The following is a 19,888-nucleotide window of genomic DNA, read 5'->3' on the forward strand; positions in this document are numbered from 1 at the left end:
TTCCGGTTTTGCAGAGTTCGTAAACTGAATAGTTCGTAAACAAGACTGTTTGCAAACCGAGGTACCACTGTACTTGTAATGCAATGGGCTTGATCTCAGTGGTGGCTGGTGCCCAAGGGGAATGGAATGCCATTATTTATTATCTAGTTATCTCCCGCTTGGACTACTGCAATGCACTCTACATGGGGCTTCCTTTGAAGGTGACCTGGAAACTACAATTAATCCAGAATGCGGCAGCTAGACTGGTGACTGGGACTGGCCGCCGGGACCACATAACACTGGTCCTGAGAGATCTGCATTGGCTCCCAGTATGTTTCCGAACACAATTCAAAGTGTTGGTGCTGACCTTTTAAGCCCTAAACGGCCTCAGCCCAGTATACCTGAAGGAGCGTCTCCACCCCCACCATTCTGCCCGGATACTGAGGTTCAGCGCTGAGGGCCTTCTGGCAGTTCCTTCACTGTGAGAAGTGAGGTTACAGGGAACCAGGCAGAGGGCCTTCTCGGTAGTGGCGCCCACCCTGTGGAACACCCTCCCACCAGATACCCTACCAACTACCTGAGTTTTAGAAGACACCTGAAGGCAAGGGACGTTTTTAATGTTTGCTGTTTTATCGTGTTTTTAATACTCTGTTGGGAGCCACCCAGAGTGGCTGGGAAACCCAGCCAGATGGGCAGGGTATTATTATTATTATTATTATTATTTATTTTATTATACTGTATTTATCAGTTGCATTCCTCACGAAAGTGACCCAAAGGGGACTGATACAAAAACATTATAAACACTCAAACCAGCATAAACAAGAAGGCAAGGGAGGCCAATGAGCTGACCAAGCCTCAGAGGTGTCAGGGACCATCAAAGTTGCCCTATTAGAAGTACTTGGTGGCTGATGTGGATCTTAAGGAACTGGGAAGGCCTTAATGTACTTAGGCTCAAGTGGCTTTGGGCTTTATTATATATCACCAGATCCTTGAACCTGGCCTAGCAGTGACTGAGCAGCCAATGGCACTCTCTGAGTAACCTGCTAGAATAGCTTATGACGTGTGGGCGTTTTGTCCATGTCAGTCGCTTATGTTTGCAAATGGGTCCATGCCTCCCTCCCTGCAAAAAATAAAATAAAGTGATCGTGGCCCGTGGATAATGTAACTTGCATGCATTGACATATATAAGAGAAACGCCCTCTGACATTTCTGTGTCAAACTCAAATGTACATAAGAGAAGATACTTGCACGTTATAGCAGTGACCCTCACTTTTCCCAGTTGTCTTATCTCCTTATCGTGATTGAAACTTAAATGAACTGTGTCAACCTCGCCAGCAAATCACTATAGCGCAGGAATCCTACACAAGAAGCTGCACTGCCAGACACAATCTGGTGAATTATGCTTTAATGCTGTCATATACCGTATTTTTTGCTCTATACGACACACTTTCCCCCCTTCAAAAATTAAGGGGAAATGTGTGTGCGTCTTATGGAGCGAATGCAGGCTCCTTGCCTTCAGCGATAGCAACGCGAAGCCTCCGAAGCGCAGAAGGAGAGCTCCCCCCGTGCTCCAGAGGCGTCGCGTTGCTTTCGCTGAAGCCGCCTGAAGCCCCCGAAGTGCAGCAGGAACTCCCGCTGAGCCCCGGGGGCTTCAGGCAGCTATCCACAATTCTTCGGAAGCTCTGAAGGCTTGCGGATAGCCGCCTGAAGCCTGGAGAGTGAGAGGGGTCGGTGCACACCGATCCTTCTTGCTCTCCAGGTTTCGCATCACTGGAGAGGCGCTGCACAGTTTTCCCTCTCTGCGCAGCGCCCCTTCAGCGAAGCGGGAGGAGAAATGGAAGGGGCTCTGTTTCTCCTGCCGCTTTGCTGAAGGGGCGCTGAGCAGAGAGGGGGATTTTTTTTTTTTCCTGTTCTCCCCCACTCCTATGCATTCTATGCTCCGGTGCATTCTATAGAGCGTAAAATAGGGTAAATCTGTCTAGCTTTACTCTACTAGTACCTGGCTGGAATATTTGGTCCTAGTTCCCACCAAAAAGACCTTTGAGGCGAGAGTCCTGTATAAAAACTCCCAACGTCAATTCATTTTGTAGCTATCTTGTATTTGCTGATGTCATTTCTTTACTGCCTTAGGTTGCAAACCCTTCCACAGCTGTGTGCAACAATAAAAACAAACAAATCATACAAGTGTTTTGTTCTTTTTAGTACCCCTTGGTACCCGAAGCATTGCAACAAAACTTAAAACGACACCAATATTAACAACGTAGCCTCAAAAAATTAGTAAGGAAACGTAACAGGTGGAAGTGTCTGTGTCGAGCCAAAGGCCTTGTAGGGGTTTTTTTCTTGTTTTTTGGCTTTTTTTAAGGATTGGCTTTGAAAACCCTTTTTTTTTTACTAAACAAGGAAGCTGCCAGAGCATCCTGAGATCGTCACCAGGCCTGCTCAAAGCATCTGTTGGGCCCAGGACATTTTTCATGTGTGATCAACTCTCCTCTCACCCTGGCCTGTGATCCAGGTCCATACAGAAACCCCCTCAAGCTCGGCACACCACAATGGGTTAATGCTTGAGTTGCTAGGTAACCCTAGAGCCTTCGTTTCTGGCCTGCTGCCTTTGGCTCAAACATGGCTGTTCTCCCTTTTGAGCTTGGTTGGACTGACATAAGGGACGCGGGTGGCACTGTGGGTTAAACCACAGAGCCTTGGACTTGCCGATTGGAAGGTCAGCGGTTCAAATCCCTGCAACGGGGTGAGCTCCCGCTGCTTGGTCCCTGCTCCAGCCAACCTAGCAGTTCGAAAGCACAAAGTGCAAGTAGATAAATAGGTACCGCTCCGGCGGGAAGGTAAACAGCGTTTCTGTGCGCTGCTCTGGTTCGCCAGAAGTGGCTTAGTCATGCTGGCCACATGACCCGGAAGCTGTACGCCGGCTCCCTCGGCCAATAAAGCGAGATGAGCGCCGCAACCCCAGAGTCGGTCACAAATGGACCTAATGGTCAGGGGTCCCTTTACCTTTAGACTGAGGGGAGGGGAGAGAAAAGGAAGGGGAGAAATCAGGTGCTGATCTCTTGCACCAATGCAACTACAGGTCATATTCACACCCTGCACTGTGCTCCGAGCTGCATCCCATCAACGACGCACGTGAGGACGGGGGCCGAGTTGTCAACAACGACGGCCTGATGATGTTAAGTACCAGTGCTCGATTGCAGGCAATGGGTCAAAGTCCGGCACTGCCACCCCATTGACTGCCACCATCACAAGAGAGTTTGCCACTTCGTTGGAAAGCTTCAACCTCTCGTAAGTCCTTATCAGGTTCATAACAACGCAGCCCCGCTTACAGCTTCCTGTAGAGATTCGTAAGCATGCAGAAACTGAGGCGAGTTTGCTCAGCAAAGGAAATGCTTTCTGCTCCGCAATGGCCTTCCTGCACAGCTCTGAAAACAAAAGGTCCTGGGCCACGTTTTTAAGTTTGGCCCATTCATCCAGCAGCCTTTCCTCACTGTAGCTCGGAGGGAGAGCGTACTCAAAACATTTCGCCATGGAAAGTACCTCGGCATCTCCAGAGCTGGCAAGGCAGCTCCCAGGCCGGCACACGGTATCAAACACTTCTGTGCTTTTTAAGAGCTGGGGTGACGTCTCGCCGTCAAATCTCTGGTGCAGGTATTCCGCCCCGGTCAGGATGATTTTTGCTCGGTCCACTTGGAACCGGAACTCTCCCATCTCGACCACATCCAAGGAGACCCCTCTGAAAGAACCGTCCTTCACGGCGGCGTTAAACTCTTCCTCCTTCAGTCCCGGCTGTTGGAGGAGGTTTTGCAAGGCGAGGTAGGCAGCTTCCACAGCAGCGTTCACTTGCCCGAGCAAAACGCTTTCTCTCTGGAACACTTCCGAGAGGGGTTTGTAAACCTGAAGGAAGTCGATCAAGAAGTGGGAAAACTTGACAAAATGGAAGCTCCTCAAGAACGTCAACATGCCTTTCGCCTTCTGCCCCTCGTGGCTGCTGGATTTCGACAGGCGCTCCACGTGAGCAACCAAAGCAGGCAGGCTTTCCAGAAGGACGCTTAGAGTTTGCCTCTTGCTCACTACCCACCTGACACTGTTTGACTCCATTAGTTTGGCCACCTTTTGGCCCAGGCGGGGAGCCGCAGCCTGCAGCTCCCTCAGTCTTTCGGGAGAGGCTTGGAAAAACTTGAACGTCGCCCTGATGTGCTTTTCGCAGTCCTTCACAAAGTCAACATCCCTGTAGCAGGCGCCGATGGCCGCGTACTGTAGCTTGTGGGTGACACAATGGGCCGGGGACAGGCGAGGGATCACCTCTTGGAATTTGGCAACGAGCACACTTTTGCAGGCCGCTATGCTGGCTGCGCCGCCTGTCGCAAGGCCCACGACCCACCCGGGTTTCCTGAAGGGGACCCGCAGCTCATCCATGGCTGAAACGGCGGCAGCGAAGCAGGCGTCGGCTGTGTGGCCGGGCAAAGACGCCAAGCAAAGGTATGACTCCTTCACTTCCGCTCTCTTAAGGTACCGGATGTAAATTGCCAGGCAGGGCTGGTCGGACGAATCCGTGAAGCCGTCCAAGAGGAGGCAGGCGCAGGGCGAACGGCAGATGCTGTCAAGTATCTCCTTCCGCAGTGTGTCCGCGATGCACCTTATGAAGAGGGTACATGCGACCCTGTTCCTGTACCTGGGGGTGATGGGGGCTCCCATGACCTGCAAGAGGTCCAGCGCTTTCTCGTAATCGTTCAGCGGCTTCGAGTGGTAAGCGATGTCGTAAGCGGCACTGAAAAGGTGCTCCATGTTCCTCAGCACGTAGCTGGACATCTTAGTCAAGCGCTCGGCCGCCGGGGCACCATCTGGGTCCTCCTCCGCTGTCAGCGCTCGGACGCAGAGCTTGTGCGCGTTGCTCTTGTCGTGGTGCTTCAGAGTCTCCACTTTGAACGGCCGGGTGTATCCCGTTACTAGTTTGGACACCGGGCCGTGAGCGGGCGGCTTCTCCTTGCACACCACGCAGTAGAGGGTGGTCTGCCCTTTGTCGGCCTCCAGCCACGGGAATTGAGAGAACCATGACTTTTGGATAGATCGGGGGCCTAGCATCTTTCGGGCTGCTCCCGCTGCACCAGGTTCCCTTCCACAGCCCTCTGGATACAGGTTTGGAGGCCACACTTCCATCGGGGGACACAGCGAGAGAGCATAGTCATCCATTGGGTCTTTCTCGTCCACTATTTCAACCTTGATTATTCCTTTTGGAGAGAAATTGGAAGAATAATATAGGTTGGTTGGTTGGTGCTTTTAATTAGACCAGGTTCCCAGTTAGCTAAGCACTGCAGACCCCATTTTTCAAAATGAAATAAATATTATTATTATTATTATTATTCTATCCATTTAAACATATTTTAGTAACCTTAGTTTAAAAAGAATCCTAGTTTTACAGTCTTTCTATACACTGGTGTTATATATACATTTCTTCAAGAAAACAATCATTTAATATATTACATCAAATCTATAGTTTTGTAAATTAAGTCATTTGAATTATAGCAGATGAAATTTAAAATCATAACTAAATAACAAAATGCCATGCTGTGATGAAAATGAAATGTGATGCCATGAAAATGTGATATTGGAATATGTTTTAGGGTTATAAAGGAATATGTATGCTTATATTCAGTCAAGAAACTTCAATACTTGGCACTTTATGAAAGGATGACAATTTTGCAGACTTGCTACTCCTTTGTTTGACGTCATGATGGCGTCCCCGACTATCAGTTTTTCTTTTTCAGGGCATCAGAGTCAGAGCTTATTATTCTTATTATTTCTATGCCACCCATCTGATTGTTGCCCCAGCAACTCTGGGCAGCTCCCAACACAATGAAACATAAGCCTTTAAAAACTTCCCTGAACCACGGACGCCCTACTTTTGAAATTTTTGCTATCTTTATGGTAGTTTTTGTTATGTGAATGGTGCCACAGTTCCCCTGGGTGGGCTACACAGACCTCCTGTGATCCATGGACCACCAATTGGGAGCCACGAGTTAGATCATTAATGTGTCAACAACAAAAATCCCTGCTACCAACATACCAACATGGTAACTGACACCATTGCAACAAATTTTTGCAAGCCCTATTGTGGGTGTAGCCAGGATTTATGCGGAGGGTGGGGGGCAGGCTTCATGTTAGATGGGCAGAAGTATTTTTATTGATTTACTTGATCGGGGGGGAGCTGCCTCCCTCCCCCCCCCCGGCTACGCCCATGCACCCTGTGTATGTTAGAATTCCTGCTCCATGATTGCAGTCATGGGATTGTTGTCTATCACATGACGGTATATGCTTTGACTCCACAGAGTGGGAAGTGACGGAGACAGGATGTTTGTGTTTCTGTGTTCTGTGAAGTGGGACAATTGTCCTTTGCTCTTTTTCTCTTTGCTGTCTGATACTAGAGAGAGAGGGCATGTTGCAGTGCTCCATGTGTGTTTATATGTAAATAAAGTAAAGGGACCCCTGACCATTAGGTCCAGTCGTGGACGACTCTGGGGTTGAGGCGCTCATCTCGCTTTATTGGCCGAGGGAGCCAGCGTACAGCTTCCAGGTCATGTGTCCAGCATGACTAAACCGCTTCTGCCGAACCAGAGCAGCACACGGAAACACCGTTTACCTTCCTGCCGGAGGGGTACCTATTTATCTACTTGCACTTTGACGTGCTTTCAAACTGCTAGGTTGGCAGGAGCAGGGACCGAGCAACGGGCACTCACCCTGCCACAGGGATTCGAACCGCCGACCTTCTGATCGGCAAGCCCTAGGCTCTGTGGTTTAACCCACAGCGCCACCCGCGTCCCTGTAAATAAATTAGATTAACCAAAATGCTGAGTTGCTGAGGTCTGTCACATGCATGATGTGCAAACTCTGCAGATCCCTAAGTGTGCCAGTGTCTGTTGGCATCAGTCGCTGCGATGTTCGGGAGGAAGAAAGCTTTTGAAGTTCCTGAACGAAAGACCAGGAGGGAGAGAACATGCCAGTCAGGCATGTGTCTCTGCCAGGGTCCTACTCAAGTGTAGGACAAGCTCCGGACAGTGTAGGCTCCTCAAGTTCCAGCCAGGTGATTGTTGGACCTTCGAAGTGCCACCCGCTATGCATGATTTAATTTCAAACGATGTGGGCTAAAACTGGCCATCTGGTGGCAGGCGATAGACAGGTGGGCAGTCCCACCCACTTATCAAACTTGGCCCGCAGAGGTGAGTTTCCCAACTGCATCTTTGCTGCTGGCTTACCTGCCAGTTTACTGGAAAGTCAGCAGAGAGCTCAGAGGACAAGGAGCAGCCACCAGCACTGATGGCTGTAGTACTAAGGAAGGGGGGGGCAACCTATCGGGACACCCACCCACACCATAAAAAAGGACTTGTGGCCCTGATAACACCCTCACCCGTACACCATGCAAAGGGAGCAGAGGCCCGACGAAAACTAGAGGGGATGAGACAGGTCACTCTATGGAAACTCACCACCAAGGTAGCTCGGCTGAGGCACTGAAACCTCCGACATTAGGTAATCTGAGTGGATAGAAACAAAATACACTCTCAATCAATAGATTTTATTGCATTAGCCGTGTGGCCATAGCATGATATACATAGAAATAACAACATAAAATGGGGGTGGGGAGGTAAAGGTAGATATCGTCCTGGGCAAATACTTACAGGGAAAAAAGAAGAAGAAAAAAAAAAGAGATAACAGAAGCGACAAGGGATTTAAAACATCGAGTGACCGATAATACAAAAACAAAAAGACAAAAAACTGCTGAGGGTGGAGGAGGATCGTTAAAGGGGTCCTTCAGCTCCTCAGATTTGTCCTAGCTCCATTGACCTTGTACAATAAAGCTACTTGGAACTTCGTTTGATTGAGCAGCGTATCGACTGCAGCTGTGGTGTTAAAAAAGAAGTTAGTGCCGCTAACAGAATACAGTGGGACCTCGGGTTACAGATGCTTCTTTTTTTTTTAATAGATTTTTTATTAAATTTTTCCATAATATCTCCAATCAAACAATTTTCCAAATCACATTCGACTTATTGAACCTCCCTCAACTCCTCTGACAATCATCCGTAGTTAAATTTCTATCTTCACATTCCTTAATTATAATATCGCCTTTAAGTGAAATTTTTCTGTCCTCGTTTACATTCTTGCAATATTCCTTATTTTTTCACAAAGCTTCTTTAAAACACACTAGCGTTGTTTGTTCCTCACATACAGTCTTCAAATATTCTCTGAATTTTCCCCAGTCCTCTAGGAACTTATGGTCTCTTTGAAGTCTAATTTTTCCAGTTAATTTATCCAGTTCTGCATAGTCTGTTAGTTTTGTTCTCCATTCTTCCAAAGTCGGTAGTTCTTCTTGTTTCCATTTTTGGGCCATCAATATTCTCGGGGTTACAGATGCTTCAGGTTACAGACTCCGCTAAGAACTTTGCTTCAGGATGAGAACAGAAATCGTGCTCCGGCAGCAGCAGGAGGCCCCATTAGCTAAAGGTTAAGAACAGACCTCGAGAACGAATTAAGTTCTTAACCCAAGGTACCACTGTATTTAAAAAATACTTAACTAGAAGGGAGGGAAGAGCTTTAAAGGCTCTGAACAAGCTTTATGAATATCGCTCTGGTACATAGAAAGCAGGGAATGTTGACCCCAGAAGTGGCAGCTGTTATTATTAATTAGGTTCCTTTAATCCCCTCTGTCCTCCCAAAGGAGCTCAGGGTGTCGAACAATAAAAGCGATAAAATAAAATAAAAACTGAGCCCGGTGAAGTCATTTTCATTTATGGATTTGGATTTGCACCACTCCCTTCCACCAATTCCCAGGGCAGCTAGTTTATAAATAATAATAATTTTTAAAAATAATAATTTTATTATTTATACCCCACCCATCTGACTGGGTTTCCCCAGTATATGAAAAACACAATAAAACTTCAAACATTAAAAACTCCTAAATTTTTATTCCAGCATATATTAAAACCAAAAGTTGGAATTACAAATATTACAATATAAAAGGATTCACAACAGGCTTCAGAAGCTTGGAAAAATCAAATGATCTTTGCCTGGGGGCGGAGGCCAAAAGCAGCATCGAGACAGAAACCAGACGAGCCTCTCTGTGGGAACATTCTGTAATCTGGGAGCCACCACTAAATAGGCCTTTAGCCCTGTCCCTGCCTGCCACAGGCCAAGTAGTCAGGCCATCACAGGGGTTAGAAGAACTTACCTTGATGTTCTTGTCCCCCTGGCTGGATCTGGCTAAAAGCAGATTCTTTGCAGGAAGCGGTTTCTTGGATTAACTGGGAGTTTGGCACAAGGTGTCCTGCAAGGAAGCAATGTTTGCATATTTAGACTCGTAGGGTGGGGATCGATTGGTCTGTTTTGTTTGAACTCCCCCCTTCCACCAAACACAATCTGGGGTAAATTAACATCTCTGCATGCAAAACGCTGGGAAACCCATTGCGTCCCTACCCACCTACCCACCCACCTGGGACCCCTATACTATATGGGCTCTCTTTTCGCCTCCCTCACGACAAGGTTTTGGGCAAGTTACACCATCTCCACGTTCTGCTTACTCTGGTGAGTTTTCTGGTGCAAGGTCAGATTCTTCCGCAAGGCAAACCTCCGCCTGCAGTCGGAGCATTCGTACGGCTTCTCTCCCGTGTGGGTCCTCATGTGCCCGATGAGAGCATATTTGGAAGAGACTATTTTCCCACACAGGGGGCAGGTTGCTTTTTTCTTCGCCGTCTTCTTGTCGCTTGCTGTTTTGAAGCGAGAGGAGGAAAAACAGGAAGCTGTCTTAGACAATAACGCAATGACATCTTGCTGGACCTAGTCCAATATCTGTCAGTTTGCATTTCTTAGTGCATAAAGTATTGGATCTGATGTGTAGAGATCTTTCCCATTCTGAAAAATACAAGAGGATTCTAGAAGCTACTAGAAGCTTCTCTGTGTGAGAGAAGCAGGCAGAAAGGTCATGATTGTTTGGGTTATACCTTCTGGGAAGCTGGTTTGAACTAGTTCTCTTATCTCTTCCAATTAAGATCATGCTGACTATAAATATAGGCCAAAGGGAGCCTGAGTTTTACTTTCTCTTTCTCTCTCTCTCCCTTCTGGTGTGGTGTTCGGTACATAGTACAGTAGTACCTCGGGTTAAGTACTTAATTTGTTCTGGAGGTCCGTTCTTAACCTGAAACTGTTCTTAACCTGAAGCAACACTTTAGCTAATGGGGCCTCCTGCTGCCACTGCACGATTTCTGTTCACATCCTGAAGCAAAGTTCTTAACCTGAGGTACTATTTCTGGGTTAGCAGAGTCTGTAACCTGAAGCGTATGTAACCCGAGGTACCACTGTATGCTTAGTGTTAAGTTTTAATCCTGTTATAAGTTTTGTAAGTGCTGCAAGTGGATTTTTAGGGACTGTGCCAATCCTGAATGTACAGTGGTGCCTCAGGTTAAGTACTTAATTTGTTCTGGAGGTCCGTTCTTAACCTGAAACTGTTCTTAACCTGAAGCACCACTTTAGCTAATGGGGCCTCCTGCTGCCGCCGCACCACCAGAGCACGATTTCTGTTTTCATCCTGAAGCAAAGTTCTTAACCTGAAGCACTATTTCTGGGTTAGCGGAGTCTGTAACCTGAAGCGTATGTAACCATAGGTACCACTGTATTTGGATTTGTGACCATTACGATCATTTGCCTTCAGTAGAAAGTAAAGCTCTGCTGGATGAAATACAATTGCCTCTGGTGTATTTTGGGGGACTCTGCGACATGTTTTAAGGTTTTCCTCCATACATAGGACAACATCCTTGCCCTTACAGGGGCCACCCAGACAACTGTAGGACTCCCACAAGTAGGACCCGAGCACAAGACCACGCTCTCCTCCCATGGTTTTCAACAACTGGCTCTCAGAAACATCACCACCACCCACCATGAAGCCCAACCATAGTTGTCAGCGCTGCCCGAGGTCCCAGCTCACACAAGACCAACGCTGCTTCGTTCTTTAGTATAAAAGTCTTTATTGAAGTTCGGTTTCACTTCCACAGGCGCAGCGTGCAACGCTACGTCTGTAACCTTAGACCGCCGAAGCTCCATCTGAATCTCCTCCCCCCTGACACCAGTTTAAGATTCTAGCCTTACTCCACCTCTTCCTCTGTTCCTTCCTCCTCTGGGTCCGCCTGCTAGTCAGAGTCTCAGCCCTCCTAGACTCCTCTGACGCTGAGTCCCCTGACTCTTCCCCCTCCCTCCTTCGGGCTTTCGGACCTGGCTCCCAATCCGGGTTTTCTGCTGTCCCGCGCTCCTGCACATTTGAACTTGGCGCGCGCGCGCAGCCTCCCACTTTCCTTCTGACCGTTACACTTGTGGTTCTGCTCCTGAGCCTCTGACAATAGTCATCATGGTTGGCAGCTGTATAGGGAATTAAACAATTTATCTACTCTAAAAAGCAGAGACATCACCTTGCCAACAAAGGTCCGTATAGTAAAAGCTATGGTTTTCCCAGTAGTGATGTATGGAAGTGTGAGCTGGACCATAAAGAAGGCTGATTGCCAAAGAACTGATGCTTTTGAATTATGCTGCTGGAGGAGACTCTTGAGAGTCCCATGGACTGCAAGAAGATCAAACCTCTCCATTCTGAAGGAAATCAGGCCTGAGTGCTCACTGGAAGGACAGATCCTGAAGCTGAGGCTCCAATACTTTGGCCACCTCATGAGAAGAGAAGACTCCCTGGAAAAGACCCTGATGCTGGGAAAGATGGAGGGCACAAGGAGAAGGGGACGACAGAGGACGAGATGGTTGGACAGTGTTCTTGAAGCTACCAGCATGAGTTTGACCAAACTGCGGGAGGCAGTGGAAGACAGGAGTGCCTGGCGTGCTCTGGTCCATGGGGTCACGAAGAGTCGGACACGACTAAACGACTAAACAACAACAACAATCTACCCAGCCTAGGATTGTACCCCCTTGACTGGCAGGGACTCTCCAGCTGATGCTTGTTCCCGCTGTCTGCTACTTGAGCCTTCACTTGAAATACCAGGAATTGAACAAAACAGACGCTCTTTCACTGAACTTCCATTCCGCAAGCCCCCACAACAGAGATGGGGAACCTGTGGCTTTCTGGATATGGTTGGACTCTGATTCCCATCAGCCTGGGACACTTTTCCCTTGGTGGTTTCCTAGCTGGTTCCTCCCACCATTCCTCCACGCCTATCCAGCCCACGGCAAGAGCAGAGACAGTGGAGGCAGGCCGACAGAAGGGAGAAAATCACACAGGACTAAAAGGAACAGCAGAGGGGGAAACCCTGAGGGAGACAGTGAGAATGTTTTCAAACAAGTTCAGCATCTCACAGTTCAACCGCTAGGTTTCGCATGCCATTGAGGGAACAGATGCCTCCCCCAATTTTCAAGGAGGGGTCCGATGTCAGTATTTTCATCCCTCCCATTGCAAAGATCACCAGATCATGTTTGTTTTACTTTCTGTCTGTGAGAAAGGAGCTGGTGGAAACTATTCTTCCAGACTTCCGTCCCTAGCACTGGGCCTATTTTTCTTTGATCTGTCTAGAGACAAGATGGCAGTATGAGGGAGCTGTATCTCTCACACATGTTTGCTATGTTCTTTTATTGGTTTAATCAGTAGAAATAAATTAGGTATGCAACAAAACCTCCCCAGCTTTGCTTCCGTTACTCTGCTGCTTTTGAGGTGCTCACAATAGCAAATGTGAGTCCACTGCACCAGGACCTAGTCCTTGGGAACGCTGCTCTGTTGTTCCTGCATTCCTGTGGTCGGAGAATGTGCTCCCGACACCCAGCCCATGTAGGTGCTGAAGATGTGGGCTGTATATGGGTATACGTTCATCCAGACCCCCTTAATATTCCACAGCGGGCCTTGTTGGGCCTCCCCATGCCTGCAGCAGGCCTCACCTTTGATTGCTTTTTCTCCCATATCTTGAACCCAGGGCTCCGCTCCTTGCTCCAGCCAGAAGATCAAGGTGGGTTTGGCAACTGGAAAACCTGTTTGGGAGCAAGGCAGGAAAAAAGAAAAGGGTCATGAGGAAGACAGTGGCACAAGAGGCAAGTATAATATAGATCCCTACGCAAAAGGAGCAGAAGCAAGTGTAACAGACAGTGCAATCGTATGCATGTATACTCAGAAGTCAACCCCACTGGTCTCAATGGGGTTTTCTCCTGGGCAAATATAGGATTGCAGCCTTGCGCTGGTAAGGCCCTGTTACTTATCTTCTTTCCCCCCAAAAAACAACACACACCATGACTCCTCTAACTCTGCTGATCGCTCACTCTGCACCATGCAGGAGTGAATGTCGCTATAATGTAAAATTAAATTCAGCCATCTGTGCAAGAAAGCAACATTGGTATGGCAGGATGCAATGATTAATGGAATAATCTCTCTTTCATAACTTTATAATTCAGGGTTATCATGTGAAAGCATTCGTGCAAAATGTAATTCACTTTGGGAATGCATTCATTGCTACAGGATGTCCGTTAAGCTGAGCAAATTAAAAAAAACAACAACCAGTATCTAGTCTGGATTAATGATAATGATAAAAATAATAATTTATTATTTATACCCCGCCCATCTGCCATTCTGGGCAGCTTCCAACAAAATATTAAAATACCGTAATGCATCAAACATTAAAAGCTTCCCTAAACAGGGCTGCCTTCAGATGTCTTCTAAAAATCTGGTATTTGTTTTTTTCTTTGACATCTGGTGGGAGGGCATTCCACAGGGCAGGTGCCACCACCGAGAAGGCCCTCTGCCTGGTTCCCTGTAACCTCACTTCTCGCAGCAAGGGAACCGCCAGAAGGCCCTTGGCGCTGGACCTCAGTGTCTGGGCAGAACGATGGAGGTGGAGACGCTCCTTCAGGTATACTGGACCGAGGCTGTTTAGGGCTTTAAAGGTCAGCACCAACACTTTGAATTGTGCTCGGAAACGTACTGGGAGCCAATGTAGGTCTTTCAGGACCGGTGTTATGTGGTCTCAGCGGCCGCTCCCGATTAATTAAGTGGCCATTTATTGGCATCTGTACCATACATTCTAATGACCAGTGTTGTGCTTTCTACATATACATCTAGATCTTTTACATAAATAAAACTGCTGGGAGACATGGGCAATTCAGAGTTTCCCAGGTCCCGTGACCTTGGGAAATAGTTCTTTACCCAGGGAGGCCACGTTCTCGTAGTTCTCTTGCATGACCTCCTTGTACAAGGCTTTTTGCTCTGGCTCCAGCAGATCCCACTGCCCCTTTGTGAAACAGACAGCCACATCCTCAAAGGTCACTGGCTGCTGGAAGGAAATGAAAGAAAGCTCAGCCTCAGGCACACCACCCCAAAAAAACTTCACACCTGAACCAAAACAGAGGAACAATAGATGCAACTCTCTGCAACTTGGAAAAAATGAGACCTGGCCTGTATATGCAGGGGGGGAGGTGTTTTTTTTAAAAAATATCGCCCTATATTAAGAGTCACCTGCAACAATAAAAGCAACAATGGACTAGCAGGCAAAGGGCCAAGCGGCCTTTCCCCACTGATGTGCTCTTCTTCTATATGGAGGGTGTGGTGTTTCTGTACATCATCATCAACATCATCATCATAATTTTTTATTTATACCCCACCCATCTGGCCGGGCTTCCCCAGCCACTCTGGGCAGCTTCCAACAAAATATTAAAATACTGTAATGCATCAAACATTAAAAGCTTCCCTAAACAGGGCTGCCTTCAGATGTCTTCTAAATGTCAGGTAGTTGTTGTTCTCTTTCACATCTGGTGGGAGGGCGTTCCACAGGGAGGGCGCCACTACCGAGAAGGCCCTCTGCCTGGTTCCCTGTAACCTCACTTCTCGCAGCGAGGGAACTGCCAGAAGGCCCTCGGCGCTGGACCTCAGTGTCCGTACAGAACGATGGGGTTGGTATATCCTTCAGATATACTGGACCGAGGCCAGTATAATGGAAGCATTAATGGAAGTATTTAAAAAAATTGTATTCCCACTGGGATCAATGTTCTCCCATTTTATTCTATTGTATGCAATTTCTCCCTCTCTGTGTGTCTGTTTATGTGTGTTGGAATTTAGGGTGGGGGGTGAGGAAGATGGTGGGGCAGTGATAGCAGACTACATCTGGTTCCACAGATTAAAAACAGACTTGTAAAAGGAGCTTTGAAGCTTCCTGGTCAAATGAGCAAAAGGGGTTTGGGGTTTCTCCCATGTAGCTAAAAACCGTGCCATGGTAGACCACACACCTGGGCAGACTCCACCGCAGCAATGTCCTTTTCCCAAGAAGGAGATGTTGACCTCAATTGAAACATGGAACACTTTTCAGAGCCTGTGTGAACAAGAGACAAAACTGAGGAGATGTTTTCGGTGAAATTGATTTTTATTTATAAAAATATTTATATACCACTATTCGCAGTGGTTTACGAAAGCTATACGTAAAACCATACAATAAGAACATTTAGATAAGAAATCCACTAATTATTATGGCAGATGTGTTCTTAATTTTCTGCATAAACCTGATGGAATGGAAAAGCTTTGAACAGGTGCTTAAAGGTTAAAATGGAAGGTGCCTACTGAATCTCTTTTGGCAGAATATTCCACCATACAGGGCTTATGATACAAAAAGCCTAGTTTCTTGTTGTCAAATGAGCCTCGACAACTTGGGGAACAACCAACGATGCTCTTGCAGATGATCTCAGAGACTGAGGGTTTCTTGAGATACCCTGGAGCTAAGATGTTCAGTGCTTTGGCTGATTAACAGTCTATGTCCTTTTAAATGTGTGGGTATCGGTTTGGTTTGTTTTCTTCTTGTGTGTGTTTTTTATTATGTACTTTATTCTGAATTTTTATGTTGTGGATGAAGGGCGATATACAAATTTAATTAATAATAATAAATACACATTTTCTCAAAATATTTGAAGCTTATAGGAATGAAAAGCATATCTGCAGAAGGGGTGGGACACAGGAGCAGCAAAGTATTATTACCGTGTTTTTCCCTCTATAACACGCAGATTTTTTCTCCTAAAAAGTAAGGGGAAATGTCTATGCGTGTTATTGAGCGAATGTGTGGTCCCTGGAGCCGACTGGCCCAAGTGCATCACACATTTTCTTCCAGGGACGTCTTCGTTGCGGTCAGCAGAAGCCAGGGAAGTGCTTGCTAGGAGGTTTGGCCACTCTGACCGCTTGATTGTGTGTGCAGCGCGACTGTGTGTTTGCTAGTGTGTGTGCTTTGTGAGTGTGTGGTTGCCTGTGTGTGTGTTTGTTCGCTAGCGTGGGTGCTTGGAGGGAGTGAGAGAGTGACTGACTGCTGCATCTTCTCCTGCAATTTGCCTTTTAAAAAATTGGAAGCAGCGGGGCAGTAAAAACCACCTCCGAAAGCCCCATTTTTCCCTTCTAAGGCTGCAGCTCGGCTTTGGGAGCCCTGAACCCCTGCCTTGTTCTTGAGGGATCTTTGAGGTTTTCCCTTTAGCTTTAACCCAGCCCCCTTATTTTACCAGTTTATCTTCATTCTCTGCGTTCGAGCCTCCCGAGAGAGAAAGCTGTTGCTTTCCTGCATTCTGCCTCAGGGTCTTACTGCCCACCCGCTTCTGTTTCATTACTGTGTTTGCTCAAACGGAACAAAGAGCAGAGAAAACCCCTCCCCTCCAGGCAAGCAGAGGGGAAAGCAGCGCGTCCTTCCTTCTACCGTAATTCCTCTCCGTGCTCCAGTGCTGCTGCGTCTAGGGACTCGCAGGCAACACGCAGGTGGGGGGAGAGAAAGAGAGAGAGAGCTGGCTGGCTGGCTGGCTGGCTTGGGTGGGTGGGTGGGTGGGGGAACTTTTGCCTTCCTTTCCTCCCTCCGGTAAAACCCCTCTCCTGCATTCTTAGCCAGCTGCTTCTCCGCACACCCCTCTCAGTGCTCCTTGTCCATTCTATGTTTTTCCTTCCCTCCCCACTTAAAACGTGGTTACAAAGCACAGATCCACATGGATCCTCAGGATCTTTGCATAGGGTCACCCCAAATTCACCATCAGATCACATAGCATATCCATGGCTACAGCCTGCACCAAAAAAATCACGCACCCACTGTTGCCTGGGGCTGCAATGGTGCAAAAACATGGTTACAAAGCACAGATCCACATGGATCCTCAGGATCTTTGCATTGGGTCACCCCAAATTCACCATCAGATCACATAGCATATCCATGGCTACAGCCTGCACCAAAAGAATCACGCACCCACTGTTGCCTGGGGCTGCAATGGTGCAAAAACGTGGTTACAAAGCATGGATCCACATGGATCCTCAGGATCTTTGCATAGGGTCACCCCAAATTCAACATCAGATCACATAGCATATCCATGGCTACAGCCTGCACCAAAAAAATCATGCACCCACTGTTGCCTGGGGCTGCAATGGTGCAAAAACGTGGTTACAAAGCACAGATCCACATGGATTCTCAGGATTTTTGCATTGGGCTACCCCAAACTCACCGTCAAATCACATGTCTGTGGCCGCAGCATGAAGCACAAAAATGATACATCCACTGTTTCATTCAGAATTCTTTTCCTTGTTTTCCTCCTCTAAAAACTATGTGCGTGTTATGGTCAGGTGCGTGTTATCGAGCGAAAAATACGGTAATACTGTTTTGCCCTTGAGCAAAACAGCAAGATATGAAAAGACCTGAAGAGACAGGAACAATCAGGTTCCCCTCCCCTTTCCCCCCAAACCAGGAGACATTGTGACCTACTCACTGCCTCTCAGCCTAGTCTACCTTGCAGGGTTCTTGTGCGGATTAATTGAAGAGGCGGGGGAAACCATATACACCACACCTTAAGCTCCTTGGAGAAAAAGGTGGGATAGAAATGCAAATACTGTTAGTAAAGAAAAAAGAGAGACCCTTTAGTTTGACGCAGCCCAGCTCCTCTCACCTTTTGAAACGACAGGGGCGCAGCATTGATCTATGTTCCCTTCAGGCGCCTAACACAAATTGCTAATGAATGGAAAGAATTTCAGCGGTCCCGGAAGGCAAGCAGTCGACTCTTTCTAAAATTTCTGTCTGCAGATATGAAACCAACAAAAACGCCCCTGAGCGGCGGGGATGTGGGTGGGGGACAAGAATGAATGGACCGACATTCAGGGGGGTGATGCGCCCCTGAAACAACCGGAGCTTGGACCAGGCAAGATTTTATCCAAATGAAGTCCTTTCCTCGTTTTAGAGTCGAGGTGAGATCTTTGCTTTGGGGGTGCCACTACGACACTAGACTGTGCCTGATCCTTCCCCCCTATGGATTCAGTCCAATTCCCCCAAACAATAAGCCTCTCTCCATCCCATTCTCCGCCGCCGCCCACACCCCACATATTTCTCTCCCCATATTTCCCTTCCTTGCTTAGCACCACCGCACGTCGAGAAAGACAAAAGGCAGCCCGGGAGCCGACGACGCCACCCCTAAACTGCAAAAAGAAGCCTTACATAAATAAAAAGTGCATTGAACCCGATGCTCCCCTTCATTCCCCTGCGCTGGGTCTCTGCTTGCCTGCAAAGCTGAAGCCTTCCGTGCGGTCCCGCCGCTCCTCGGGGCCGCGCTCTGCTGCCATCGGGGGCACGTCGGGAGGCGCCCAGGCAGGGATCCCTCCAGCAAAGGGATCGCCCCTCTTTCCTGAAGCGGCGGCGACCCACTCCATGGCTCCGGCTCTGCATCCGAAGCTCGGATCCACTACAACACACACGCTGGAAATCTATTGGCTACGGCGCGCCAGGAGCCCCCTTTCCTGCGGCTGCATTGGAGGCGCCGAGAGCAGCCGGCCTGGTCCCGGGGAATTCCGGGAGTTGTAGTCTCCGAAGCTCCACCCTTTCCCCACTAGTTAATCTGATTCAATTCAGCGCCGAGATGCTGGTGGTGCTGATGCTGTAGGCAAACAGCCCTGCCGTTTATAAGAGCTGCCAAAATGAAAGGTAAGGGAGCAAGCGGTCATTGATCCTGTCATGTGCATGACAAAGAATGGAGAATTCCCACTGGAAGGGGAGGTAGGAGACCATGCAATGTTTTTTGTTTTGAAAAAGCAGGTGCATAATAGGTCCCGTTTTTTTCTCTGCGTGAAATGGTTAGACACGCTTTCAAGGTGGGACATTAGATGCTACCCATCTGCTTGCGCAACCAGCAAGGCAATGTGGCACGTTTTCATCAGCCTAACACAGTTTTAAGGTCCATTCATAAGTACAGATTCGTAAATATGCTTCAGTTGCAGTTTTGAAAATGCCTCCAGTTAGAATATTGAAGTGTTTTTTTATATTATTCACTTAGCAAGAACTTATATACCACTTGAGTGTAATAAAAACTAAGCAACCTACAGGAATTGTTATTAAAATCATCCATAAAAATAGTTGGACACAAATAATTAAAACATTTTAAAGATAATTAAAATAACAACAAGAGATTAAAGCATGTCAGTGTCTACATGTCTGGGTAGGCTTGCCTTAATAAAAGTGTTTTCAGCGGGTGCCAAAGAGTATAGCAAAGGTGCTGTCAAGTGGCAGGGAGTTCCAAAGTGCAGGTGCTATCACACAAGATCAGTTTCTTACAAGTGCAGAATGCATGTTATGGGGCACCAGTTCCACAGAATGAAGCAGTTGAGTGGATACGTATCGGGTAAACTGTTGATATGTAGAGGCCACAAGCAATGCATTTTGCTCCTATTGGCCACTGGTTTTACTTTGACATTGTTGCTGTTTTTAATTTGACAACATACGTCTCAAAGGTTGGGACATTGTTACTTTTGTTTGCTTTTATATTTGTAAGCCTTTTTGAGAAACTACTGTGTGGAAAGCAGAGTATAAATTGTAAAAACAAAGTAAGCTTAATGTACAATGTTAATAAAGCGAGTGATGTCTCCAGGCAGTGTTGAAAATAGCATTCAGTAAAAGTGAAGTGGATCCACTAC

General features: G+C 47.4%; 1 protein-coding gene across 3 annotated transcripts; it reads right to left on the minus strand.

Moving 5' to 3' along the window:
* Positions 1-2,990: 2,990 nt before the first annotated feature.
* On the minus strand, positions 2,991-18,763 carry LOC128408987 (zinc finger protein 862-like). 3 transcript variants are annotated; one of them, XM_053379108.1, is made up of 9 exons: positions 18,420-18,762; positions 17,878-18,005; positions 15,217-15,299; positions 14,141-14,267; positions 12,886-12,975; positions 9,549-9,734; positions 9,200-9,295; positions 7,461-7,508; positions 2,991-5,210 (listed from the first exon to the last, which is right to left on the minus strand). In XM_053379108.1, the coding sequence occupies exons 3-9, from the start codon at positions 15,280-15,282 to the stop codon at positions 3,133-3,135; spliced, it is 2,691 nt and encodes an 896-aa protein (XP_053235083.1). In that variant the 5' UTR covers positions 15,283-15,299; positions 17,878-18,005; positions 18,420-18,762; the 3' UTR covers positions 2,991-3,132. The 3 variants fall into 3 exon arrangements, with proteins under 3 accessions (XP_053235083.1, XP_053235084.1, XP_053235085.1); XM_053379109.1 differs by lacking the exon at positions 17,878-18,005 and having other exon boundaries at positions 18,420-18,763; XM_053379110.1 differs by lacking the exon at positions 18,420-18,762 and having other exon boundaries at positions 14,141-14,264; positions 17,878-17,978.
* Positions 18,764-19,888: the final 1,125 nt, after the last annotated feature.

This window comes from Podarcis raffonei, chromosome 2 (genome assembly GCF_027172205.1).
Source record: "Podarcis raffonei isolate rPodRaf1 chromosome 2, rPodRaf1.pri, whole genome shotgun sequence".
Taxonomy (NCBI): domain Eukaryota; kingdom Metazoa; phylum Chordata; class Lepidosauria; order Squamata; family Lacertidae; genus Podarcis; species Podarcis raffonei.

Coding starts and splice junctions, on each gene's coding strand:
- LOC128408987 (XM_053379109.1), bottom strand. CDS start 15,282: ATGTTTCAATTGAGGTCAACATCTCCTTCTTGGGAAAAGGACATTGCT. Junction 9,735..12,885: donor GGGAGAAAAAGCAATCAAAG/GTGAGGCCTGCT, acceptor GCTTCAAAACAG/CAAGCGACAAGAAGACGGCG. Junction 9,296..9,548: donor GCACCAGAAAACTCACCAGA/GTAAGCAGAACG, acceptor GCTTCCTTGCAG/GACACCTTGTGCCAAACTCC.